We start from the raw sequence: 27186 nt of genomic DNA on the forward strand, positions 1-27186 counted from the left end.
TGCTGAAAAGGTGTACATGTAGGTAGGGAAGTGGTAAAGAGGCATTGTCATTTTTTAGGATGACTATGAAGTATAAAGGAAGTAGATTGTAATTATATTCCTGGGTTTTTCCCTCCTTCCTTTCCGTCTGAAAAACTGAATTTGCTTATATGGCTTCCTTGGAGAGTTTGTTACTGCTGCCAGGCATTCATTAAAGAGCAGGTTTACATAGGTGGCCAAGTGTGTACCCTCAAGATGGTCTGAGGGTTTTATTTGGCCAATAAAATTGTAATTACTAGATATTTTTCTTTAAATATTGGTCATTTTGAGTCTGTGTAATACTGACAGTCAAGCAAAAAATAGTCTATAGATTGGTTAAAATCTGCAGTGGTATAGTTTTGTTTTTACTTGATCCTTTTTTTCCCCCTTCTTCCTGTGCTTGACTTTTTGTTTTGGTTTGTTGTTTTGGCATATTAAAGACAATGCAGTTTCCATAAGGATTACAGCTGTGTTGCCTCATGAATCTTTTTGTGCCAAAGTTTCAAAAGTGGTTGCAGAACGTATTTAGTATCTAAAAGCTTTCAAACACTTCTACACTGTTTTTAAAAAACATTTTATAAATCATAGCAGTAGTAAATATTTTTCCTCTATTATTATATTCAGAGAGATAAAAGTTTTGAATTAGCCTGGAAACAGATCACTTTCACTGGGAACTTGTATCAGGCAGGTGGAAGGAACTTTATCTTCCCCTCATGTTACAACTCTTCTAGAGAGGCAAGGTCATTGTCCTCTCAACTGCTCTACTTCCCTAGAGTAACTTGAAAGTACTTAGAAAGTGGTATTTGACTTTTCATCCCAGGACTCTGCCACTGCTTTGGAAATGGCTGTGATGCTTCTAGCCATGACAGAATCACTCTGCAGCAGCATAGAGGTAGAAGCTATTGGTGGCCTGAAGGGTAGTGAAAATGTCTGAGGGTAGATTTCCAGTTCCTTGGAAGTATAAACTGGGCTTCTAAAACCATTAAGAAGAGATTGAAAAATAAACACACATTCTTCTCTCAGATTTTATTTAGAATGTTTAAAAGCTTTGAGAACAAAGCAGCAGTTGTTAAGGATGATACACCTGAGAGGTTATTCCAGAGTTGGATTGGCAGAAGACATGAATGAGCCTTTGGAGGGAAGAAAATTAAACATAACCAAATTAACCTCTGCCTTGTAAGCTGTCTTCTTTTTTCCTTTTGAAGTGTCAGTTTGTGGTTTTGATAAATGTCAGGAGCATTCTTGTTCTCAAATAAGATTCTTCTCTGCATAATCCAGTGTTACGGTTTCTTTCTTCTTTCCTCCAAAGATTCCTTTGTCCTTCCTTTTGTTTCTAATCAGACAAGTGCTCAATAAATGGGATGGATTTGACAGCTGAGTGTGTTTTCTACTGAATTAGTTTTGTAAGGGAACTGGAAGAGGCAGATGAGAGTATTCTTTCCTGCAGTTTTGGAAATCCATTGACGTGATAAAATGGGAACTAGAATGCGCACACACCACACCCTCCACCTCACATTTCTTCTGTGTTTCAGTCTTGTTAATATGTACAGTATTTGACATTATGATGAGTCTGTTTTGCAGAGGCATGCGAGTTACTGGGCTGCAGCCTGGTGTCTCTGTCTGGGTGTGAGTGCACTGATAGTTCTGGCACAGTGTCTTTAAGTAGAATTGATCTCCTCTCTGTGCAGAAAGAAAGGCTTTGTAGAGAGTGCTACATAGTGATGCTTGTTTTGGGGGTTTAATTTAAATAGATTAAAGTCACTCAATAAGAACTGACATGGGCCTTTTTTGTTGTTTGTGTGTTTGTTTGTTCAGTTGTTTTTCCCCATCTGTTCCAATGTCAGATTGAGCAAGTCTGCTCTTAGGATTTTGTGATGTTTAAAGGCACCTATGACAAGGATTAGAGGAAGAAGGGGAGTACAGATTGCCAGTCTGAGGTTGGTTACTTTCAAGTAAAGGACTTCAATGTCATAACCAGCTTCTTGTTTATTGGCACTGTAGAGTTCTAGTCATGGATTTAGACTTCCCATGTTTAAGTGTTAAACAGTATGCAAGAAGCAGGGGATTTCTGGATGGGTCAGGAGAACAGGGAAATAAGTACAAGCTGCTCTGGAAGGAAGAGAGAATGAAAACAAAGTGCAATAAAGGAGCGGGCACATGTTGTGATTGTTTGAGCACACTCAGGTGTTTAATGCCTCAAAATCATGGAACCATTTATGTTGATAAAGACCCTGAAGTTCATAGAGTTAAAAATTAACATAGCACTGCCAAGTCCACCACAGAACCATGTCCCTAAGCACCACATCCACACATTTTTAAAATACCTCCAAGGACAGTGTTTTCAGCTTTGAAGTATTTCACGTGCCTCAAAATACCTTATAGAAATATAAATAGATATTTTATCTGAGATAAAGTGAAGATAGTGAAGAAGGAAAAAGAAAAAACCTATTCCTGAAATTAGGAGAATGAACCTACTGTAAATAGAGTACATACAAGTTATTTGGCTTGCCCAATTATTTAGTTCAGCATTATCACCTCTATATAATGTCTTATATTTTCACCTTTATATGATATCTTACATTAAAATAATTTGGAAACTTGTTACTGGAAAGTTCAGTGTAGTAACTGTAGATGGTTCAAATCACTGACAGCATGAGGCATTATGGCAGCTGGGAAGGAAAAAGTCAGAAGGTCAAAATCCTTTCCAATTAGAAAATAAGAGATAGTCTGAAGGAAGCACTCTGGTTTTCCTCTTCATCCTTAAGAGCATGATTCAGTTGGTCCTTGTCCTGCCACAGAAGTTAATATGGGCACATAAAGCCCTACAAATTGAGAGCATTAAGCCATTGCTGTCTTAGCATGCTGCCTGCCTGTTGGCATGATGGCTGTGCCTTCCCATGTGATAGATGGAGCTGTCCAAATTTGTGTACCCTACATGTGGTTTGTTTGCTTTGATGAGCTGTCAGATTTAGATTTAAACTCTCTACCATCACTATCTCCCCATGCTACCTCAGATCCTTCTTATTAGGCTGTCAGGCATATTTGTCCCTGCATTTTGGAGGACTGGTTTATAGTGACAAGAGGCCATTACTTACAGCCATGTTTAGTCAGGCCTCTTTGCTGCAGGATAAATGTTCATTTTGCTAAATTGCAATGCAGGTTTGGCCAAGAGCTCATACCTCTGCTATGGCTCACTGAGCCATTTGCATCTTAGGAATTGGAGCCCTAAGTCCTGTTCATTTAATCAGTCACTCCAGTGAAAATAGTGATGGAGTTGCCAAAGTATTTCTTTGGTAAAAAGCAAGTCATGCTTTGCAACTCTGACTCCATGTACTTTTCCCTCAGGGTATAACCCCTGCATGTATTTAATTCCTATGTATTTTGTATGGCTGGAGCACTGATAAAGTCAACACTGTATTTATGTTTTCAAATACTGAAGGAAGCTGTGAAGGACAGTAGTGCATAATAAGGAAAGGAGAAACTGATCAATTGTTTAAAACCAAAATTGCTATGGTACTTAAATGTATTTTCCTTTATGAAATCTTGTTGACAACCATTTCACACTTTAGAATTCCTTAAGTTAGAAAACAAATGTTAGTTCCTTTAAAAATGGAAATTCAGTCTTTTCTCTTAGTATTTGCAGAGTTGTAGCCTTGAAAAACTTGTACGTAATTAAAAGCACAATAATGAATTTATACAGACATTCCTGTACTAGCAGATTTACTTCCAAGTGAGGTGCTTGTTTTAGCAACTTCATTCTGACCAGAGCATTCCTGTTCTTTCAGTGAGAAGAGTTGCTACCAAGCTCTGCCTTTGTAGCCCTTTGACAAGGGTCATGACTGATGCTTTCTCACTTAACACCCACTCTGCACACATCTAATAATGCATGACTTTTTGGTAGGCTGCTTCAACTTATTACTGCATGGACAGACTAACCCCACCTCCAGATTATTTTTCTGTAGAATCAGCAAGATGAAGGATGTCAGGAAATTGTCAGATGAACATGGGAACTGATGAAATGTGGTGTGTGAGGGTGTGTCCATGTGTTTGAATGGATAGAATGAACACATTCCTCTTTCAGCAGCATCAAATATGTAGAATGTGCAGTGTCACTCTAAATATGCTGGATGTTACATCAGTAGAAGTCCCTGCTTCCTGAAGAGAGTTGCCTTGTGAATAAATGTCCCCTCAGTTCTTGACCAGGTGTTCTCTCTGCTGATGCTAGGTTCTTCAGGCTGGCATGTTCATCGTGGGATGTCTGCCAGATGTAGCTGTGTTGTCAGCACTCCATGTCCTGGAATTCTTTTACTTTCCATGACTGAGTGTTCCTTTTTTGCTGCTTTCAAAGCCTGTCACAGGTAACACCAGGCTCTGTTGCACTCAGCATAGCTGAGAATATGCAGTGACAGTGGTGAGTCTACAATGCTGCATGAGTGATGGTTTGCTGGGTGAGTGGTCAAAAGAGGCTGTGAGGGCCAGGCAGCCAGGGGTTTGCAGGTGTTCTTTTTCACAGAAACCTCAAGGGAATGTTACCTGTGCAGGAAGAGTGTCTGGGCAGACAGGGTAAACTTTAGTTACATGGATGTGGCCATTTGATAGAGAACAATGCTGAACTAGGAATTTATTGACAAGGTCTGTGAACTCACAATGATCATATATTGTGAAGTTGTGGGGTCCTCATGGCACCCAAAACTCTTTTAAAAATTCGCTTCATTCACATGTAAGAATAATCAGAAGTCAAGGAGAACACTTTTGGGCAGTAACACCTCTAAATGTTGACATTTTTCATTAGTGGAGATCTAGTAAAACTTATGCATAGAAATACTATAGAAAAGAAAGCATACTCTGGTACATCATTAGGAAGGTAAGAAGAAAGAAAAGTAGGATTTCAGAGTAGAAGTGACCTTTATAGTTAAGTATTCTGCATCAGAGCCGAGCTGTGCAATTGCTGGCCTGCCTCTGTTTTGGGAAGAAATTGTCCCACGCTATTATTATGTTGTTTTCAAAGAAGCATAAAGAAAAGGTTGAAGTCTTGACAGCTCTGACAAAGTCTGGTGCCATAATGTGTCACCAGATAAGTCATACTGTGTAGTCTGTGGCAGTCAGCAAAGCACAGCAGCCACTATTTATATGTCAGCTTTAAAAGAGAGGAAGTGTTACCCGAAGGGAAGAGAAGATCAGAATTTGACAGCCTGGTAGACATCTGAGGTTAAATGTCAGTATTTGAATAGCTGTAACTTACCTATTCATTTTATGGGTTGAGATTTGAAATTCCGGATTTTAAATGCTCATTTGGTTACTTTATGGCACTTAAAAACATTGTGCCTAAGAACAGAGCAAATTTTCCTGCTGGAGCAGATAATGTTAAAGGTTAGGTCACAGTTTTCAGGGTTTGACTTAGGCTGTGTAAATATGTAGGTGCATATGCAGCCAGCAACAGGAGAGAGAGATGCATCTTGCTCATTTCCCATCTTTCAGAAGTACTTTGTTTGTTACTTGGATTCTTCCTCATATCAAGTTATTTTCATGTTTCCTGGGCTTGTTGGTCTTTGTAAGTTCTTCTTTCATTTTAAAACTTGATATTAAACCCTCATTTTTATGCCTCCACAAGCAGCATACATAATGCATACAAAGTAACTTTGTAGGTCTTGATGTTGTTGTATTTCCCCCTTTTTCTGAACAGAAGTTGTTTGTGCTTTGAGCATTTGTTTGTGGTTTGATTTTCAACTTCCTAAGTACTCTTATCCCTTTATATTATTACTTGGAGCAGGAGACAACAGAGCCAAGATATTTCTATGGTCATTTTAATGATCTTGGAAGAGCAGAAGTTGCTACAGTTACCTTCAAACAATATTTTCAGTGTTTATGAGGATCAGTGTGTCTTGAGTCTGAGGCACCATGTTTTCCTTCTCAAGAGAATTGCCAGTGTCTTTTTTATATTCTGAAGCCTATGTGAAACTTTCCATAGAAATATGAATTGCAAAGCCCTGAAAATATGACTAAAAAGATCTGTTCCTGTGATTTCACAATTAGTCTGAAGTGTTGTAGAGACTCAAGTTGATAATACCTTCATGCTGTTTCATCCATTCTGTCTGCAACTGGTTTTGTGCAAAACTGGTAGCAAATCAATTTTTTAAGTGTTACTTGAAAAATAATATTGTGTAGTTTTAAAGCCACCATTTCAGAATTTTGAGGATTTTAGTCTAGAAACTGGTAGAAAGTATTGGTCTCAAATACAGATTCCCTGCAGGGGAAGGATGGAGACAGAAAACTGAGCTGTGACCTTTGTCTTCTGTTCCCCACTGTAGTGCAAGGTGTGTGTTCTCTTCTCTCTGCTTTCTGCCTTGAATGCAGCATGCAAATCTAACAGCCGCTGACATCTGATGCCTGTACCCACAGATGAGGGGAAAAACTTCCACATCATAGCAATGTGCTTTTCTCTACATCTCTGTTCAGCCTATTCATTCAGCAGACTGAGAGTTTTGAGGCTTTTGTGCTGCTTCACATATTGCAACTGTGCCACTTCATGTTGCATTTCTTTTTATAACCTCTTATCCTAGCTTTTCTTAGAAGACCATTGCCTACTTTAAAGAAATTTTTGCATCTTTGAAAAACAGGTGTGTGATACATCAGTAGGCATGTGGGTGGGTTCCTGGATTGCTCTGAATATATTGACTTGATAGGCTTTGGCAGCCAAACACAGTGGGCCAGACAATGTCAGGGGGGAACTGAGAGCAGGGCAAGAAAGCTTTGATGTGACTTATTCTTGGGTCTAAAAGCTTTGAGAGGCCTTGTGAAACATGGGTGCACCCATTTGTTTTCAGTGTTGTCAATTCTGGTCTCCCCTTCTCAGAAAGTATGTTAGGAGAGCAGGTGAGGCAGCTGAAATAGTTGTAGTGTCAGGTGTCCTCTAGGAAGAGACTGAAAAGATTGCAACTTCAGCCTGTGGGGCCTGCAGGCTGCACCTTTATGTAACAGTGGCTGGAATTCTCGAGGGAACATGGTGGGGATGAATGGCAGAAAATGCCCAGGATTGCATCCTCTTGCAGAGGATTTCCTGTTGCTGCTGCAGAGGCCCACTGATCTGAGCCAGGAGTGCATTTTATCTGTCCTTTATAGGAGGATGTCACAGGTACTTGTCTTGGAATATGACCTGAATATGAAATTTGAGTAAATCATTCCAGTACTTCTGTGGTTAGGTAGTGATTTTTTCAGATGAAAATTTCGTTCATTGCCTTGGAAAGAATAAAATGATAACTTACTCAAGCTTTCTTTAAAGGGCACTTGGTAACATGTTTTCTCAACTGCAACTTTTGAGACTTGTTTCTGTATCTCAGTGCGTTATTGCAAGGTGAATTCAGTGAGGGACTGCTGTGAAAGTGTTACAGATTTGGCATGAAGCTAAGAGGGCCAGTTTTTTTCTTTTTTTTCTTGTTTCTTTTGCATAGGTCTTGTTTTCACAAACTTCTAATTCAGTCATTATTTCTGAGGTAAAAAGCTTTTTTTTCTCCTTATTTTTTTAACAGGTTCTTGAAGATGCAGAGGCTCAGCATCTGTTCCAGTCCATTCTTCCTGATATGGTCAAGCTGGCACTGTGTCTCCCTACTATCTGCACCCAGGTAAGCAAACCCAGCTAGCAAGTGCTGTGTGGCAGAGCCCTTCTCTGCAAACTGCAGCTGGTGGCTAAGGTCAAAACATCAGGGTCATGTTATGTTCTTAATAAAAGCTGTAATTTTTGTGTTGAAGGCAGATGAGACCTAAGGAGCAGAATTGACAATAACATCTGCAATTATGTAATAGAATGCAAAAAAAGTAAATCTCACTGTCATAGTTTTAGCCTGAACTTCATTAACCCTTTCCTTTCTATGTGCTGAAGTTGCTCCTTGCATTTCTTAAATGAAATGACCACACAACAAATCAGGTTGTAAAATCAACCTTAGAAACTGGAACAATTGAATAATCTGATTCAATATTTTATTTCAATCTGATCTAATTTTTTATTTTAGAATTTTTTTAATCTTAGATGTGGTATTTTCATAAAGCTTTCATTTACTTTATTCTGTTTAGAGCTTGCACACATACAAGCCTTAACTAATTCTGTATTAATGCTATGAGAATTAGTTCTGTAAAGAGTGAACCTGATTAAAGTGAGTAGGGCTGGTCAAGTGAGGATGTATGGTAGGTAACATATTAGTAGGGTGACAACCATTTGTAAACTTCTTTGTTACCATTTTCTGAATTTATCCTATTGGGAATAAACAGGAAAAATATTTCCCTACTTTTTTATGCTGCAAGGGTCCCAAAGTATATGCACAATTTCAAGCTATGAATATTTCTTACTTTATTTTTGCTTGTAAGTCAGTGAGGGAAGTTGTTTGAAAATGCTATGAAGTTTCTGAGCACAAGTCAAGCACAAGACTTGCAAGCCTTTTAGAGATCATGTACTGCTAGGCAATGTAAATTATAAAGATCTCTGTCAGACTCATGTTTTTGGTTAGACATAAAGATAAATTTATTCCAATATAACACTATCCAAAATACTCTGTTTTTATAGGTTTGTAGAACTTATTAGAGTGAGCTTCTCAGGCTTTTTTCCCCCTCTAGCTGTGTGACTTCAGACATCATAATAAAGCTTGTTAATTAAATAGCCAGAAGACAGAATGAGATTCAGTGAATGTGAATGTAGTAGTTATAAGAATGAAGTTTGTTTTCTAGAGTAAACAGGGCTGGGTATTCAACAGTCTAAATCAACAGCAGTTTCTGTATTCACAACTAGAAGGATGAAAATGTAGCTGTACAGGTGCTAGGCTAATGATGATGGCTGAGAATTTTGGAAGCAGGTGAAAACTGTGTTCTCTTTCTCCTATCAAGTGGATTTATTGTAATGGTTACTGGAGTCAGCAGTCAGAATGATGTGCCCCTGCCATGCTCCATATTAACACCTAATTTAATAAATTAAATACCATGAATGTTGTGAGCCCAAGCTCAAAATCAGAAGGTTAATGCCTGATAACATGAAAGATGTCTAATGCTTCAAGTTGGGGAGTTCTTTCTTCTCTCTGGCCATTTATTTCTTTTTATATGAAGGAAACACTGACCAGAGTAAAATAAAACTTCAAACTGCTGATGACCAAAGTGAAGCTGAGCTTTTTGTTCATTCTGATTATAAAAGAATGAATAATTGCACACTTTCTACAAATACCAACAGTGTTATTTCTTCAAGTAGGATGGAAAAAAATTCAAAGCAAATCATAGTTATGATCTGTGGCATGACTTCCTTGTTTCTTGGTAAAGTTCAAAGCAAGCTTATTGCAGCTGAAAGCATTCCCTGAAGGGGTCTTAACTATACAGCTATTGAAAGTGGATTTTTATTTCAGTTTCTAACGTTGCCCAGGATTTGCTACATCCCATCTATTTTTTCCCCTCTGCATTCCTGATGGTTTTGTTTGATAAGTTGTGCTTCCCTGATCCTTTTATTATTGATTAGAAATATGCAGTTTGCCAGGCAAGCCCTTTCTGAATTGTCTTGAATAAACTGTTCTTGACTTGAACGGTGCTGCTGATTAAAGGCTTTACCAATGGCCTAAATTACTCGTGCTCTAATATAACAAATGTAATTTTGTACTTCTGTTTTTTCTTTCAAAAAAAGTAAGCTAACTATTCTTCTCTCTCCTTCCCTCCTTTCTCCCTGCCCCTTCCTCCCCCTCATTTCTTTTGTTGGTAGCCAATACCTCTGCTGAAACAGAAGATGAATCACTCCATCACCATGTCCCAGGAGCAGATCTCCAGCTTTCTGGCCAATGCTTTCTTCTGTACTTTTCCACGTCGCAATGCGAAGATGAAGTCTGAGTATTCCAGTTATCCAGACATTAACTTCAACAGGTATGGCATCAGCAGTAAATGAGCCTGATAACCCTGCCATAGAAATATTGCTGTCCTTTAGGGGAGAAACTCATTTGTTTGGTGTTTCTGTCACTAAATTCACTAGTTTGCTTTTTGTCTTTTTCCTATTACCTCTAAGGGAAAGAAAACTGTGCATCTGTATAAGAAAGGATCTTCTGCACAGGAAGATATGATCAATATTCCAAATTTTCTTTTGTGCATGAGCATGCACAGACACACACTTGCTCTGGCATAATTAGATTGATACAATTCCCTGCCTCCTCATAAGCCAATCATCTGCAAATGGTATATCTTAGTTGTGCTTCAAGTGTTCTGTGTGTATTTAAATTAAAGTCTGGTGTTTCCTCAGCCACGTTTCTGTTGTCTCCTGTGTCATCAGTGGTGATCTGCACATTAAGTCATACCAATAGGACTTCATTCTTCAGCATCCATACCACTATTTTAAGGCAGTTGTAGAGCTGCATGTTAAAATCAACTTTTTCTTTTTGCTGCAAGTTAGCCTAAGACAGCCACAATAAGAATTTACTTAAAGATATTCTGATGTCTGAGCAAGCATTTATTCTTTTTTTTCTTAGTGCTAACTTACAACCAGATTTGATTATAAATTTTTCTTCACATCTTTTTTATAATTTAAATATGCTTATTTCAATTTTAAATGAGGGAAGCAGATGGAGGCATTTTCTGCTGCAGAATATTATGATTCACATGGACTTGTAGATTAGAAATATGAGTTCATCATTTTTTGGCCTTGCATACAAGTGTAGATCAACCTTAAGTTTATTAGGCTGAAGCTTGGATGATTATTGATCTAGAGTTTTTCTTATTCCTCACTGTTACCAGATGTAGTGTATGTGCTGTGACAGCTGAGATGAAATATAAAATCAGTGCTGCCTGTGATCTGGTACACTTGGGTGTGTGTATTATGAGAGCTGTATTGGACTAGGACTGCTCAGAATAAATTGTCAGGCATGCCAGTGCACTAATGATGGTTTTGGCAGCTGCTGCCTTCAAGGGCTGTCCCAGGTTTGTCCATATTGTGTATCTCAGAGGAGAGACCAGGGTCACTGTCTGGGTGGTTGTCCCAAGAGTGCAGTGGGTTACGGAATAGAAGGGTGGGTGGACATTATCATGCCATACAATTCAATGTATTTTTCTACCAGTAGTTCCTAGGAACAAATCAATGAAAAGTACCATTGGTGCATTAAAAATAATGATGTTCAGAGCATTGAAAGAGGAGAGTGAAAGATCTGGAAGGAGTTTTTTGACTGCACGCTTCTAGCTGTATTTTGTGGTATTTTTAAAGGACTCTAAGCTACTGTTTTTTGTTGCAATTGAAGCATTTTATAAACCAAGCAGTTAAATTTTGCAAGTTGGGTAATTTCTTGCCAACTATAGAATAAAATGCTGTTAAACAACTGGAGTAAATTCATATGCTCCTCTATGAAAATTGCAGAGCAATGTAAGGTGATAGTATTAGAGTGCACTACTTCTGGTTGACTCAGGGCATAATACTGCAAACTACTTCTAAATAAGAAACCCTGGCAAATTATTAGGTAAATATTTTCTTGCTGTGGACTCAAAGAATGTACAAAGTATCAAGCATTCAGAATTTTCTGCTCCATTCCAGTCAGTCCAGCATTGTTTTCTGACTTGGCTGCCTGGTGCTATCATGGTAAAGGTCCCACAATGTTATTTAGAAGGGAAATAGAGCAGACAACCTTCAGGCCTTCCTTTTGCATTATGCATGAGGCCATCCCCAGCTTCAAGTCACATAGGGGAGAAAGCCATTTTTATTTGTGCAAGAACAAGAATATTGTTGCCAAACTGGAGAAAGAAGGAAAGCCAATGTCCTCTGGTTATTGAGGATTAGAAGTGTCTCTTCCTCAGTGTTTGCCAATTTATGCATTTGTTAGATAAGTACAGTTTTCTTTTCCATTCCTTTTTTTTACTTAACCATTTGTTGCACGAAATCCACACTCCTACACCCCCTGTATTTTGAATTTGATAATAAGCAGATTAGTGAAGTAGAATACAAAGTGTGGCAGGCAGTGGATAAAATTTGAGAAAATGGGTTGGTGAGAGTGGGAGACTGGTAGGATAAAAGCAAAAGGAAGAGCTCTGGAGAGAGTACTACAAGATGTACAGTTTTCTGCTACTGTATATAACCTGACTTAGTTAAAATCTAAAATGAGAGAGGAGAAGGAGGATAGATAGTATCTTACGGGCTTTTTCCTTCCTGTCAACCCTGTATTTTCCTGCCCTGCAAAGTTATTCTTTAGTAGCAAGGACAGAGTGAACAGTAATGTTTTCAGCTATTGTTTCAGACTTGTAAAGATGACAGGATTTGGTTCACTGCAGTGTGTGTTTTCAGCTTCTTAAAAAAAGCATTTTGGGAAGCTGGATGTACTCAAGAGGCAGTAGGCAATGACTGAAGTTAAATATTTGTGACTTTTTTTTCTGCTTATAAAAATGTTTTGATGTAAAGGCTTTGGAGGCTGCTGCTCTGCTCTGTCTGCTTAGGGATGGGCATAACAGATTGTTCACACATCAACCTTTTGTCCCCACAGTATTATGGTCTGTTGCTTTTTTCAGACTTAGTTCTTTCCTCAGCATAATTCATTTGCTACGTGACTGTGAGTGAATGACTTTGTTCTTAAGGTATCAAAAAGAATCTGCTGTTGTTCCCTAACAAAGCCAAACTACTGAGTGCATGGATGCTAACATTTGAGGGGCTTTTCTTTAGAAAAGGTGGTGTTCCTCCATTCCTTTATCCATGTCCTGTCTACATTGATACAAAAGACTCCCACTCCTCCCCTCAAATTTCTGGAAAACTGAAATTTTGAAATTTGAGATGGAAAAACTGAAATTTGCCACTTCTAAGCTAGAAACACAATTGTGTACATTTTTCTTGTGGTTTTTGTTTTACACTGCAGTCTTTTGTCAGGTCACTTTATGCAGACTTAAGCATTAGTACCTTTTCATACACTATAAAATAGTTATGGTTTGTACCTTTAAATGCTGATATATTCCTTTTTTTCTCCCAGTCTTCTCCCTGCTTTAGGTTTTCATGTGCTGTTAACTATCATATTGTAAGTTCCACCCCTACTCCTCCTAAGGTACAAATCTGTTTACAAAACAAGGCAGTCACTGCAAGATAGTTTAAAATGTAAGACTCATAGAGACATGAGTGCAGCTGACTGGGAGGAAGGCTGTTGTATGTGTTAGCATTACCACACATCATCTATGCTTTACTTCTCTCTTGCTGTTAGTCTTGCAAAATGAGAGGAGAATCAATGTGGCCATTCCTCTTTTGACACAGAAGCACTTGGTTTAATGGTGTGTGTTGACACTGACTGTCCATTGTGATTCCTTATCTTGCCTATGGACTGAAAGTCACCTGTGTGTAATTAAATACTCAGTAATTTAATTGAATTCTTCCCTTTTTTGCTTGGCAGGGATGAGCCTATTATGAGCCTAAGTCATTAATAAGATAATTCATTTCAATTGTAGTTGATAAAAAGGAAGTAATAGTTTAAGAGCTTTAATATTTATGAATTTGAGTGGGTCGAATAACATCCATTCAGTGGCCAAACATTAGATCTTACTAAATAGCATAAAATACTGCTTCTGTTCAAAATATCAAGGTAAATTTAGAGTCTTAAATTTTTCTTTTTAAAAGCACTACTATAATATATGTGATGACATTAGATTGGGCAGCTTTATTCCAAAATAACCCATCACAAAAGAAAGAAATAGTTGAATTGGCCATTTTATTTACCTTATTGATGTATTTTTCTTGGAAGTTGCATTCTGGTTGAATGTAGAGCCTGAATTGCATTGACTCTCTACATTATGATGCTGGTTGCAGAGTTTAAAATAGTTGATTCTGGTGATGGTTGTAATTACACTGGAGACACTATGGAATTTGGTAATATAGGAAACTGTCTAGTTTGGTTATATGTGAAACCAAAATGTGAGGAAAAATGTCTGCAATATTGAATCAGTGTTCTGGAAATGACACAGGTTTGCACAGGTTTGCTTTGCTTCTGCTGTGTCTTTGGCCTGCTACAGATCTGTTTTAGCTGTTGTGTCAAGTTAGAAGAACCCTTCCATTTTCCTTGTTCAAAAGCTCTGTGGTTAAACTGAAGATGCAATATTGGGCTTGAATTCATAACTGAAGGCAGTAAAGTCTAACAGCATGAGCCTGGTAGATCTTCTGGCACACATATTAGTGCATGCTCTGGTCTGAAACCACCAGTATTCCACTGGGACTGAATTTCTTCATCTTTCTCAAACAAACCCTTAAAGTAATTTCAAGTGATTGGAAATGAGGAGAAAAACACACTAGTTAAGATATATTTCTTTTATGGAATATATAATATATGAAAGGAAATGGGAAACTGTATGGTACATTTATGCAGGAGAATTGAAATCTAATTTACCAGTAATGCAATTATCTCTCCATAAACAACATCAATTTCATAACACTAATGAATATTCTCTTGGGAATAGATTATCTAATGACTTTGAGAGAGCTTGTTTTGGACTGAGATGTATTGCTCCTCTGATAAGTGGTTCTAGGTTTTCTGAGTTAAAGGGCACTGATCCTACAAAACTCATTCTGTTATGCCTTCTTTGGGCATGTGAACTGATTAGCCTTGGATGGATTACTTTAAGTCAAGTATAATTTTCTGTGAAAAAATTTGAATCAACATTTGTGTTTGGTAAATGTGGAAACACTCTTTAAACAGACAACTTCAAAAGGACACTATTTTTATGAATCTGGTATAATTGCTTTTCTATAGTGATTAAAAAAGTACTGAATCTGAATGTTTTTTAGCTTAGTAAATATAGTCATGTAGTCCAGAAGTTAGTTTTACCATGCTGTTGGTTGTCCCTCGTTTTAGATTCCCAGGGTAAAACATTTTACCCCACTATTCTCTGGTGTTGAGTACTTGCAGTTAGCATCTTATCATTTCATCAAGGTCAGATATCAACCTGATGCATTTTAAGACTCATAAATCACCAAAACCTTTTGTTAAAACAGATTTACAATGCACCAAGTTGCTTGCCACAATAAACAGAACAATAAAATGAAAAGCACAGCGAAGAGACGTGTGAGTATATGGGAGTGTCTGAGATGAAAGATAGTTTTATGTATTTAGATTTCCCAACAAAATTACATTGCCCCATTTTTTTTTGTTTACACACATCTTAAGAGTCATTATTTATCTACAGATAAAATTCTAATTCAACATAAGGTTGTTGAATAGTGCAGTGTTCTTAAATAACTTCTCTGATGACGACAGTTTGTACCTATAACACATCACAGTAAATAAGAAATTGCCCATGAGGTTGAAATATTGAATGTTTTGTTTTTCTCCTGCTTGATATGAAGGAAATTAGAGAACTCTAGAATGATGTCCTTTATAAGCCCAGAGCAGGAAGGCAGTTTTAATACAGACAGATAGAATTCATGTTGAGTGGAAGAGGCACACACCAGGCACCACAAAAGAAGAATTAAAGTTGCTGTACCTGACTTGTAGGGAGATTTCCTCTGTTTTTCTATCAGGAAGTGCAAGATGTGGCCAGTGGCATTTCCTTTTGTTTTGTCAGAGGGATGGTCAGTTTGCCTGCCTTTCATCTCTCTGGAAGGAATTTCTCATTTGGATTATTCTGCTTTTGATTTCCATTAAGTCCAAATTACATAAAGTAAAGCTGTAATATACTGAATTATTTTCCTTCTAATTATCACTTAAAATATTTTTAGTGACTGCAGGACTTTCTAGTAAGGGTTTATGTCTTATATTGGATATAAGAATGTCCCATTTTAAATTTGCTAAGGTTTCTTCATCTTTCACTATCTAATTGATGTTTAGGTATTTATATTTAAAGCTGTCTAGGGCAGTGGTGTCCAAATGTTTTTGATCACACATACTTATCAATAAAACATTTTTGAGCATGGACCCCAATGTATTTGTATTTATTTACTTAGGAGTTCCATACATGTGCTACTTTACTAATATAGTGCATATAAAACATGGAAAACATTTAGAAAGGATGAGATAAAGATGAAATAACCATTACTTCAAAATGTTTTTTTATTTAATGAATGGGACAAAAATATATTCTTCCTGCAGCCTAGTGGATTGTCCTGCACACCCCCTGGCGTACTTGGGAGACCAGAGTGGGTCTCTGGGGTATTGCTGTTCCCTAAGTATAGTGTTTGTTTCCCTTCGGAAGAGAAGCATAAATTACAGTGATCAAACACTTGTTGCACCTCCATTCTTCATGAAAAGTCCTTGACTGGTCCTATCTCCTATCTTACTCACTGAAGTGAGGCTTTAGAGATTTAAAACTCCATTTTAAAAGGCAGATATATGTTTCTGTATGGGGGGAACCCCACCCAATGAATAATCAACAAAACAGCAGTCTCAGAAAATACTTGAGGCAAAGGATATGGGTAATGAATGTAATTCCAGTTATTCCTCTATGGTAATCAGGTTTGCTTTCATATATTTAGAGAAAGAAATTGTCTGTTCCATGCAATTGTGTGATAAGCACACATAATTATAGGCAGATTTCAAATCTTACATGGTGAGCTTCTCTCTCTCTGTGCACATTAATGCACACAGCTTTGCTTGACCTTTGATACACTAATATCTATAGGCAGTCTTTAATGTGGATGTGACTAAGGTTGCCTTGAGCACAATTGAATAAAAAATGTCAAATCATACTGACAGAGAATCCTTTTGAAACTGTTTTGATAAGCTGTGTTAGTATTAGAAGTCAAAGCTCAAAAAATACTTCATTAGAAATATGATACTGGTTTTGAAAAAGAGAATTTTGTATTTCTTGTTTGTTGCTGGAACTACACTTTTTTTTTTTTTTCCATGAGGTTGGGAATTGCAGGAGAAAGATGGAAGAGATGCATCTTATGTGCTCCCCAGTGCAACTGATGCAGTCCTAAATGATGAGGCTATTGGACCATTCAGCACTATATTAGTTTTTCCTTTAGGGTGCTGTGTATCAACCTGAAATTCCAGTGGTTCCTATTGAGGGTGCTCAGCAACTGAGAATGCTCAGTCACTTAATCAAAATAGCCCTCAAGCATATGGAGGGCAATAAAGTTTGACAGTAACATACTTCAAGTATGTTATTTCCACCCCTACATGTATATATACATCAGATAAGCACAGGCTTGAAATGGAGCAACATAGAAAAAGCAAGATATTTGGTTTATTCTGTTTTTCAAACATTTTGTCATCCAGTGCCTTAGCTAATCACTAAAGCTGTTTAGTGATTAGCTGTGTTCTTGTGGTGGAAGGAAACATCTTTCCAGTATTTTAATTTCTGTCCATCCTTCCCCCTGCTCAGTCTCTTTACTGAGTGAAATTCATCTATCCATATGGCTTCTGTGTAAGTCCTTCTTTGACTTCTGTTTGTAGGAGAAGATCAGGCTTTAGTTAAATCTTTTGTACATGTTCAGGTGTTCTGTTATCTTTAGTGAGATCACACTAAAATATAAGAAACAACACAATAAACAAACAACTTAAAGTTCCTTTAAGTCCAGTAGTAAAGACAAAGACACTTTTTAATGGCTGTGGGTAGTGGAGGAAACAGTACACTTGGTTAATTGTAGGGATCACAAGTACAAAATTGTGTATCCACACTTCTGCCAAGAGTAGCCATGGAATGCCATGGATTTATGAATGGCAATTATTATTTGAAGTATGATCCATACTGCAAATTTTTGCATATTGTTACAGTGTGTACACCTTTCTGTGTCTTACAGTAGGTTCCAACTCCAATGAAAAGACATGATTATTCTCTTTGAAGAGAAACATTCAAAGGAAGCCCAGCCTGGGTATGGAAATATCATTAGGAAATTATTGAAGTGGGAGATTAAATCACGTGATTGTAATGGCTCCTGCTGGAGCCAGTTCTTAGAGTAACATCAGGGCAGCAATTTAATTTCTAGAAATTAAATTTTACAGGTAAATACTGCATTTTAATTTTACCTTATTCAGAAACAGTGTATTTGGGAACTGTTTACTTGAGCTGGTTCAAATTCTCCCCAGTAAACTCCATGCAAACCAAGGCAACTTTTGTGAAGCTCTTAATGTTCTTAAATAATTTTGCTCTTGTGTCATTTTCAATGCACCCTTTGAAGTTCTTTGCAAGTTTACAGTCCACTTGCCTCAGCAAGGAAGGAGTTGGGAGTAGGTTTAGAGCTTTTGACTCCAGCTTTAGAAGGTGGAAATGTTGGTTGCAAATATGACAATTTTGAGTTGACAGTCAAGACTACAAAAACCAGAATATTGATTGCACTTTTAAAATGCTTTTTTTTTTTCACTCTGGAATTTTTTGGATAATGCTCATACATGATTTTGTAATAATTGTTGAAATGTTGTGAACTGTTGCCTCGTAGCTTTACTGGATGCTTGCTGACAGATACTAAGTGAAGTAAGCATACTTTACTGTGTGCTTACTTCACTTAGTATTCATTCAATAATAGTTCTTACTATTTTTAGTATTTTATTTCTCATGTACTGTATTTTTCTTCAGAACAATTAAATATCTGAATATTTGCTAGGAAAGATTTTTCATTTGGCCACAAGGACTTTAACAATCTAAATAGTCATAAACACAAAGCTCAGACATCTACTTTCTTATGTTTTAAAATCTCTGGCCTCAAATACCTAAATGTATCTCTGGGGAGGTTTTCTGTTTGATTAACATTGCTACTCCCCTGGAGTGGCTGGAGAGCCAGAGATGAATTTGGTGATCAGTCCTGGAGGCTCTCTCAGCTCCTGTAGCTGATAAATTGAAGTTACTGCAGTGGGAACATCCTGTACAAAGCTTACATATGCAGTTGCCACTAAGATTTTAATTACTTCACCTGAAAGTGGACTTGCAGTGCTTTGTGTTTGATTTACAGTGCACTTCATCTGGATGAGTGCTTTAATTGAAATTAATGGGTTTTGGCCCTAGGTGGTTCTGTCAGGAAATTATGTGGTTTCCACTTAGATTTTTGGGTGGATTTTTAGTAGGATCTGTGTTGCAGCACTTGAAGAATAATGTTATTTAATATCTTAGTGATGCCTTCATATAGCTCTATTCTTTAAAGTATTTGTTTCAAGAAGAAAATTTTCATTATGTTGCCCAATTGATTATTTCAGAAATAAGGTTCAAGGTTAAAATGTTTGTAAATTTGCCATGTGATGTCCTCATTTAAGTTAATGGGGTAGAACAAGGCCATTTTTGAATCATGTAAATATCCCTTGCTTTTCCTGTTCCATTCACAACTCTGACTGGTTTTAGTGATCTGACTTACTTCAGGCATAGTTCTGCACCTTTCCTGCCCAGCCTGCTGTTTGTGCTGGATCACATATTGCCTTTGAGACATGAAGAACTCTCTCCTGAGGGTTTACAATGTAAGCAAGGTGTCACTTTGATGTGAAGAGGCAAAAAAATTAGTAAAGGCATGATCAGGCTGACAGATAAATTAACCAGTTTAAAGGCTTCATATGAATTGAGACTTCCAGATAAGAGGTTGGGGATAATTTAGGCAACACCTGCACACACATGCATGCATTGACTCCTTTTATAAAACCCTTTTTACCTGTGCAAGCTCAAGGCCTTGATAGGACTTGCATATAGGCCCATGTTAGAATAGACTGTAAAAGTCTGGAGTTTTCCTTCCTAAAGTCCTGATTCACTGTTCAAAGAATAAAGTGCTAATAAAATTGACCTCTGTGACTTAATATAGATTTCAGAAGCAATTGATCTCTTCAGCCTGTACACATCATAAGGATTTTTAAATTCTGGAAAAAATCCAGTTCACTTCCTTGCTGAATCGAGTTTAATTCACCTCTCAGCATTCTGGTTTTAAAAGCAGATTGTCATTCCACTACACAGAAACAAATGAATAATGTTGTGTCATTGCTTTACTTAGACTGTTTATTGGGGGAGAATCTTATATCCTCAGGGCTTTCAGTGGATCAGACATCTTTTAGTAAACTTCCTATTCAAAGGGTTTTATTTCTGAAATCACTGCTGTTCTTCCTTCCAGATAAATTCCATTATGTGTTGCCAATAACAATGCCTTGTCACTCTGCTGGAAGTGAAATTAAGTCATGCATGTTCAAGTTGCTGGAAGACAGATGATGCAGTAAAAGTATTTCAGCTAACCTTAAAAGAATACATTCACTTAATGGCTAAAAAAAGGATCCTTCATTGTAATGCTTAAGTTTGTGAGAAATGTCTGGTAGAATGGCTGTAACAGCCCAGTGGATGGAGCCATTTCTGTTGGGGGAAGGTTCTTTTCTTTAGAAATGCTGCTGGTGCAGTGCAGCTCTTGAAAGCAACAAGGTTGCACTAATTCTTCTGAGCAACTCACTGAGCTGAAAGGAGGGGGACATTTGGAGTACCCAACACATATGTTTTCTCCTCTTGGTCACTTAATGACCTGTTAAACATTTCAATTTGTTGCAAATAAAACTAGTAGCTTTCCAAAATGTTCATGTTGAAATTACATTTCTTGGTATTAGAAAATTGGTGCAAGCGAGAGAAGCATTCACTTGGCGTCTTCATCAGAAATACAGCAAGTCAATAAACTCATTAGTCCTAAAATCTTGAATTACAGAGGGGCTGTCTAGAGGGTTCTTTCTACAGTACAGTACTTAAATGCAAAGCTAATGAAATGTGTGCATAATAATTACAAAAAATCAAATTGCAATTAGTAAGTAGCACTAATTGCTCTGCACTGTGTCCCTGAAATCTAATTGTTTGTTTTTATTTCCTGTTTTTCAGGTTGTTTGAAGGGAGGTCACCAAGAAAGCCTGAAAAACTTAAGACCCTTTTCTGCTATTTTAGAAGAGTCACAGAAAAAAGTATATCCTTTATTCTTTTTTTGAGCTGCAAAGCAGATAGATGAAAAATTTAATCCCATTCAATTTAGAAATGGCTACACAGCCATGATGGAAGTATTTAACAAAAGACAGCTTGCAAAGTATACTGATTTTCATACTAATGGCACTTCTCACCATGTGTATGATGCATGCAAGCAAATTATTTGCCCAGAGCTCATTCTGTTCTATTTTTTCTGATAAATATATATAAATGTATGTGGGGTGTGTGTGAAATACAGAAGTATATTTATATATGTGTGTGTATATCATTGTGTAGATATATATATATATATATATATAATGCTAGTAATATATGCAACCACTTCCATCACCACATCCAAGTGAGGATGTAGGGGAACTTGGCACCATTACAGCCAAGCTTCACTTTTCCTGCAGAATGAATATTTAGTCTTTTGACTATAACGTTTGGAGTTCTGAGGGATTTTCCCCTACTTGTGTTGATATTTCAGGTTTTTCCCTTCTGTGGTTCCAAAGCAAAGCTGTTTTTAGGTTTGCCCAGTTCAAATAAAACAAATGATGGCAAGACATGAGATATCTCCTGCTCTTGGGAAGTTTAATGCATAGTCAGACCTTCTGTTATTACCACAGATTTGAACATTTGCATAAGCTTTTCAAAACAGGTCTATTTTTGTGATAACTACCATAGCTTATATATTGCATTTTTGGGGAGAAAGATTTTACTGTAGTAGCATACATCAGATCTGCAGCAATATCCTTACAATGGTCTTTTTTTAATGAACTTTTCCTTTACATGTCAGCATTTTATTATTAACTTCATACTTTCTCTGAAGGGCTTGTTTTAAAAGAAAGACAGATTTAAGCTATTAAATAGAAAAGCCCCTTACTTGGTCCAGACCATCTTCATCATTTTAATTCACCACAAAATGAATGCAGCTATGTCCTATTTCAGCTGTCAGGCTTTAAGCAATACCAATAGAACTAAATCTCTGAGGTAAAAGTAACTTGTGATCTATGTGTGGGACTGAGAAGAGATACAGTGTACCAGCTTTTTGTAATACCTGAGTTACAATGTTTTTGTGCAAACCAAGTCCTAAATTGATGCAGCTGTCCCTGAGCCTCTGAGAATATGAAATCTGATGGGAACATGCTTTATGAAACTACCATATTAGATTTTCTAACATTATGACTTTAAATAATATTTAATGAGATTCTTGAATGCTCTTTTCTTGAATTAAAGATTCCTATTGTACCTTTAAAATACCCCATTTCTTATTCTTTTTTTTTGTCCCAGGAATTAGTAAGGCTGAAGTAACTTAGCTCTATAAGTTCCTGTAATAATTTTGTAGCTCTTTTTATTGTAAATAATAATTGAGTTCTCTCTAAAAGAGCACTGGAAACTGAAGACTTTGTGCTTAAAAGGTGAATGCTTGATTTGCAGAATACCACAACTGATACCAGAATTCCCTTGTGAATAGGCACTTGATTATTGTGCTTGAAAGCTATGGTCTTTTTTCAGAGAAAGTAACCTTTTTTAACCTAAATTTTAAAGTAAAGCATAGGACTACTTAAGGCTTTTTTCGAAGGATGCATTTGTGCTTTACATAGTGTTCTCAATGTTTTCATAAATCACAGTAGATTTACTGTAGCAGAGAAATAAATCTTAATTGAAGATTATATTAAGATGATATCAGCTAATGAAAGGTTGATATTTTCTTTCTATTGCAAAACTGAACTTTTTTGAGTGAAATACGAGGAAAAGATCATACTGCATTCCTTCCTGCAATGAGCAACAGCTCCTCCTTTTCCCTCAAGGGCAGGAGTCTTTTCTCATTTGGAATACAGTAAATTTCACTAGCATCCTGGCAGGGTTAAAAACTGCCTGATTTGGACTCTACTAACACTGCATGCTTATTGACATAGTTGGACTTTCTTGGAAAGATGAGCTGCTGCTTCCTCCCTCCATAGGTTGAATACTCTCTAGCACTGAATAGTTGTTGATTTTAAAGGCTCACAATCTTTTTCTCTAAAGCAGCACATTTTACTTCAACTACTAGATCTTTCTAGTAATGTTGAGTGTGATTCAAGTGAAAATCACATAAGAAATAGTTTTTCCTAGATCTGGAAAAACTAAAATACTCAAATTGCAAAGTGGTAAGAGAAGTAATATTTTGGTCTTCATGTAACTTGTCTTCAGTTAGAGCATGGGCTGTCAGGGGAAAAATCAGAGTCACTCTTGAGGAAAGTTAAGCTCTTGGTATTGACCAAGGATGATGTTTGTAGTTTTCAAAGATGACCAGTTAAGATAATCTCAGGGCTAAGCTCCCACACTTAATACATTTTCCTTTGGGGTTGGTTTGCCTGTAGAACCTACGGGATTGGTGACGTTCACAAGGCAGTGCCTCCAGGAGTTTCCAGATTGGGAGAGGTAAGTCAAACATCCTGTTACTGTAAGAAGTTTCTTAAGTCCACAGTAACTGAGTGTCATTCATTTGGAGTTGATTCAGGTCTAGAAGTACTACAGAGAACAATCTTTGCTATGGACTGTTGCAGAAAGAAATAGAGGGCAGTGGCTGAATTGCCACAAGTAGTTTGCGTCCTGAATTTTTCCATATGTTTGCCTGTAAAGCAAACAAGTATTAGTTGAAGTTTTAAAACACAAACATATCTTTGATGCTGTTGTTTGAGAGGGGAGAAAAAAAGAGAGGGATTATATTACCAATCATTTCTTATTTAAGGAATGATAGGTAATGTAATGAACTATGGGTGATGATCAGCATGAGCAGAAGTATTATAGCTTCATTGCTGGGGAGCAAGAAAAACTTCAAACTTCAGATGTGGGGTTTTACGATAGAAGGTGGAGAAACTGACAAATGACATTGTTTCTGTGATGCAAACTTTTTTTTAATCCATCGGGGTTTTTGGGTTTTTTTTAAACCACCTTATGTTTAAGGTGTGTAAGCAGCTGGGGTTTGGGTGAATTTTGTTTTAAAATGAATGGGTTTTTGTGGGGGTTCTGAAATGATCATTTCTGTACAATATTTTTCCTCAATGGTAGATCTCAGAAAAAATTAACTAGATTGCATGTCACCTATGAAGGCACCATTGAAAGCAATGGACAAGGTATGCTGCAGGTAAGTGCATATAACAGTTCATGTGGATTTTGTGTTTTTGTCATACTTTTATGGTCTATCAGCTTAATAAAGCTACTTCTTTATCCTCAATTGACTTAAATGACAAGATGTTATGCAGCATAAAAAAACCTATCAAAATTAATTCCATGGGCAGTACTGTCAATATTCCCCAGCTCATCTAGGTAGCACATGTACCTGTTACAGAAAGGGATGACAGAAAATCACAAGTCCTGGACAGCTTTAGGTCTTCTGGTTCAAGCCAGGATCAAAGATTGACAAGACAAAAGATTCAGGCTGTGATCTTGATGACTTGTCAAGGGTTTCAGTTTATTTTAAAAAAAATATTTGTGTGCCCCAGACAGTGACCAGGTCAGTGACCCAGGAGACTTTCTTGCTGCTGCCAGCACCACTGTTTCAGTCTGGGAGGCAGTCAGCAAAAGAAATTCATAAGGAGGCTGTCCTGTCCATATTTATAGGAAGGAATACATTTGAGTTTTCAAATTAGTTGTTTGCTTTCTGCTTTTCTTTAAGAAAAAAAAAGGTCTGCCTTCTAGAATTCTTTTACCAAAAAAAAGTAAAAATTAGAACTTTTTTAGCCAGGGACAAGTACTGCATTGGAAGAGGAGGAAGGAGACAAGGAGAATTTTTTTCTGCAATTCTTTTTGTTCAGACTTTAAAATGTCTCATAACTTTATGAAACTGGGGCACTCAAATGTGTGCTGAAATTATGAAGAACTCAGCAATTGCTCAATAATAACCATTTTTCTAGTGTTGTACCCTGTATAAGGGGGTATTGCCTAGGATGTGATATTTTCCTCTTGGCTATTTCAAGTCTTCTCAAACAAAATACCTCTGCTCAGATGAGAAGCAGTGTGGAGGGATAGAATTTAAGAAAATAGTGCAGCAGGTAGTCTCACACCTGAGGAGTTGCAGCTGTACCAATCACCAAAGATTAGGAACAGGCCTGCCCTTAATAGGCCACAGCTGTGTCAAATAAGAAGAGTGCTACAAAAGAGTGGGTTAGCTGGTCGTGCCGTGGAGAGGGCTGGAGTTTGTTGGTCGTGCCGTGGAGAGGGCTGGAGTTTGTTGGTCGTGCTGTGGAGAGAGTTGGAGTTTGTTGGTTGTGCTGTGAAGGAGTCAGTGCTGTGAGGAGCTGCCCCTGAGAAATCACTGAGAAGGTATGGGAGATTTACAATAAGTTGACAACAGAGCAGTCACTCCAGCAGGGAGCAGGATGAGCAAGGCAGGACAGTGCTGGAGCCCACAGTGACCCCAGGCTCAGTGGGGAGGGATGGTGACAACCACAGCCCTTGCTGACTGGCTGTGGCCATCAGACAAAGGCAAGGTGGTGAGTCAGGGCACCAGGGACAGTGAGAGATGTGTGATGAGCATCAGCAGGGCTGGGCCTGGGCCCACAGGTGATGTGCCTCAGGTGATGATGTCTCAGGTGAGGGGCAGGACAGGGTTTTGTGTGGGACAAGGTTGGCCCCAGGGGATGCTGCCCAGCACAGTCCCTGCTCTGGGACCCTGGCACGCTGTACATCTCAGTGGTTTTCATATTTCAACTTTTTTTATCATAGTCAAGTTTAGCAAATCTTAAACAACTGAAATGTGTTGGTATTTCCAGGATAGACTAGAGGAACACCTGCTGCTGTAGTGGCTGGCTCTTGGTGTGCTTTGGACTCTGCCTCCTGGGTCAATTTGTAATCTACACAGGTGTTCATGGCACCCCAGCAACTTCTGTCTCCCTCCTGTACCTGTGCTCTCATCAGCTGCCTAAGTAAAAATCAGTAAGAAGCTAATAGTATTTGGAGGATGAAGTAACTTTTAAAAATTATAATATTATAATAATAATATATATATTTATATGGGCAGTTAGTTGAGTGAATAGTAATTACTTTATTGAATAAACAAACTCCTTTTAAAACTGTTGTTTGTAGGAAAATGTAATTTGCAAAATATGTACTATTGCAGCAAAAAATAGTCCAGAGCTTCTCTATTTCAAACAGAAACCTTGAGAGTCAAAGTGATTGCCTTGTTCAAGTGCTTTTCAAGGACAATTCATAAGAGATTGGTATTACATTGCAAGAAGAATTTGTTAGAGGGTTTTTTGAGTATGGAACTGTTACAGGGGCAGTGCTAATCTAAAATACTTCCATGGGCACAGCTGGGGCAGAATGCTTTCCAAAGGACAAACTAATGATGTTTCAATGGCTCTAAAAAGAATGCTCTTTTCATCTGTCACATTTACTGGAATGTGTTTTGTTCTGAAATATGTGCTTCTTCAAGGGAAACCCACACAACTTGGATTTGGAACGTTTGAGATGCAAAATTTCTTTTGCTGTGTAGCGTCTCATTTGTTGTAAGCTTTCTGAAAAGTTGAATGGAAAAAAAGAGAGAGGCATGATGATGTTAATCAGTTTCTCTGCTTGTAGTTTTAAGTGATAGCAGCAGATTTCAACACAATAATTGAAATTTGTACAGGATTAAATTAAATTTGGTAATTAAAGGATTTTTTTTCCTTATCCTATCATAACCCTCCTGAATGTATTTTTGGTAGGTTGACTTTGCAAACCGTTTTGTCGGAGGTGGTGTGACCGGGGCAGGACTAGTACAAGAAGAAATTCGGTTTTTAATCAATCCAGAACTGATTGTATCAAGGCTCATCACTGAAGTCTTGGATCACAATGAATGTCTTATCATCACAGGTTAGTCTTTGCAGAAAATGTTTCACATCAAGTTCTGGTTTTATATATACAAAATACATTTCAAGTTGAAATTTAGTATGTTTAAATGCTGTAAGAATTTAAAAAAAAAAAGGGAAAAATATAAATACCCATTTGACAAAGAGCCTCCTACTTCATCCCAGCTAACACCACAAGGGACGCTGTTCCATACATATTCTGTGAAAGGAAGAAAGCTGACAGCAAGCAAAAGAACTTATTTAATCCTTTTTAAATGTGTTTGAGGACTTGGTGTGTTGGGATAAAGATTGCTGATGGGCAGTATAGGTAACAGCCACAATTTCCAGCTGTTAGCTGATATTGCTCCTCTTATGTTAAAAGATGTGGGGTTTTTGTTCCTCTCCTAAATTTGTAACATTTGATGTGATCAGTGGGATTGAACACTCTTGAGAAGAGGAGCTACCTTCTGATTACCTAAAAGGGGAGGAGGAGGAAGAGGAAGAGTAGAAAATCCACATCCATTAGGAAAGGGTAGAAAGCTAGGAAGTGTCTCTG

The 27186-nt window shown here is 37.5% G+C and overlaps 1 protein-coding gene across 3 annotated transcripts in view; it reads left to right on the forward strand.

The window, feature by feature from the left end:
* The window catches only part of PARG (poly(ADP-ribose) glycohydrolase), a 62018-nt gene that overhangs the window by 19304 nt on the left and 15528 nt on the right, over positions 1-27186 (forward strand). For all 3 annotated transcript variants that reach the window (XR_011681038.1, XM_071438719.1, XM_071438720.1), the window contains exons 8-13: positions 7545-7637; positions 9743-9900; positions 20737-20816; positions 23181-23241; positions 23872-23947; positions 26508-26655. Coding sequence is in view for 2 of the 3 variants with exons in the window: in XM_071438719.1 (XP_071294820.1) it covers positions 7545-7637; positions 9743-9900; positions 20737-20816; positions 23181-23241; positions 23872-23947; positions 26508-26655 (616 nt within the window). In the remaining variant the exon portion in view is untranslated. The remainder of the gene's footprint in view (positions 1-7544; positions 7638-9742; positions 9901-20736; positions 20817-23180; positions 23242-23871; positions 23948-26507; positions 26656-27186) is intronic.

The sequence above is a fragment of the Agelaius tricolor genome, unplaced genomic scaffold, assembly GCF_023055355.1.
Source record: "Agelaius tricolor isolate 1412-34295 unplaced genomic scaffold, bAgeTri1.0.p SCAF_13, whole genome shotgun sequence".
Classification (NCBI taxonomy): Eukaryota; Metazoa; Chordata; class Aves; order Passeriformes; family Icteridae; genus Agelaius; species Agelaius tricolor.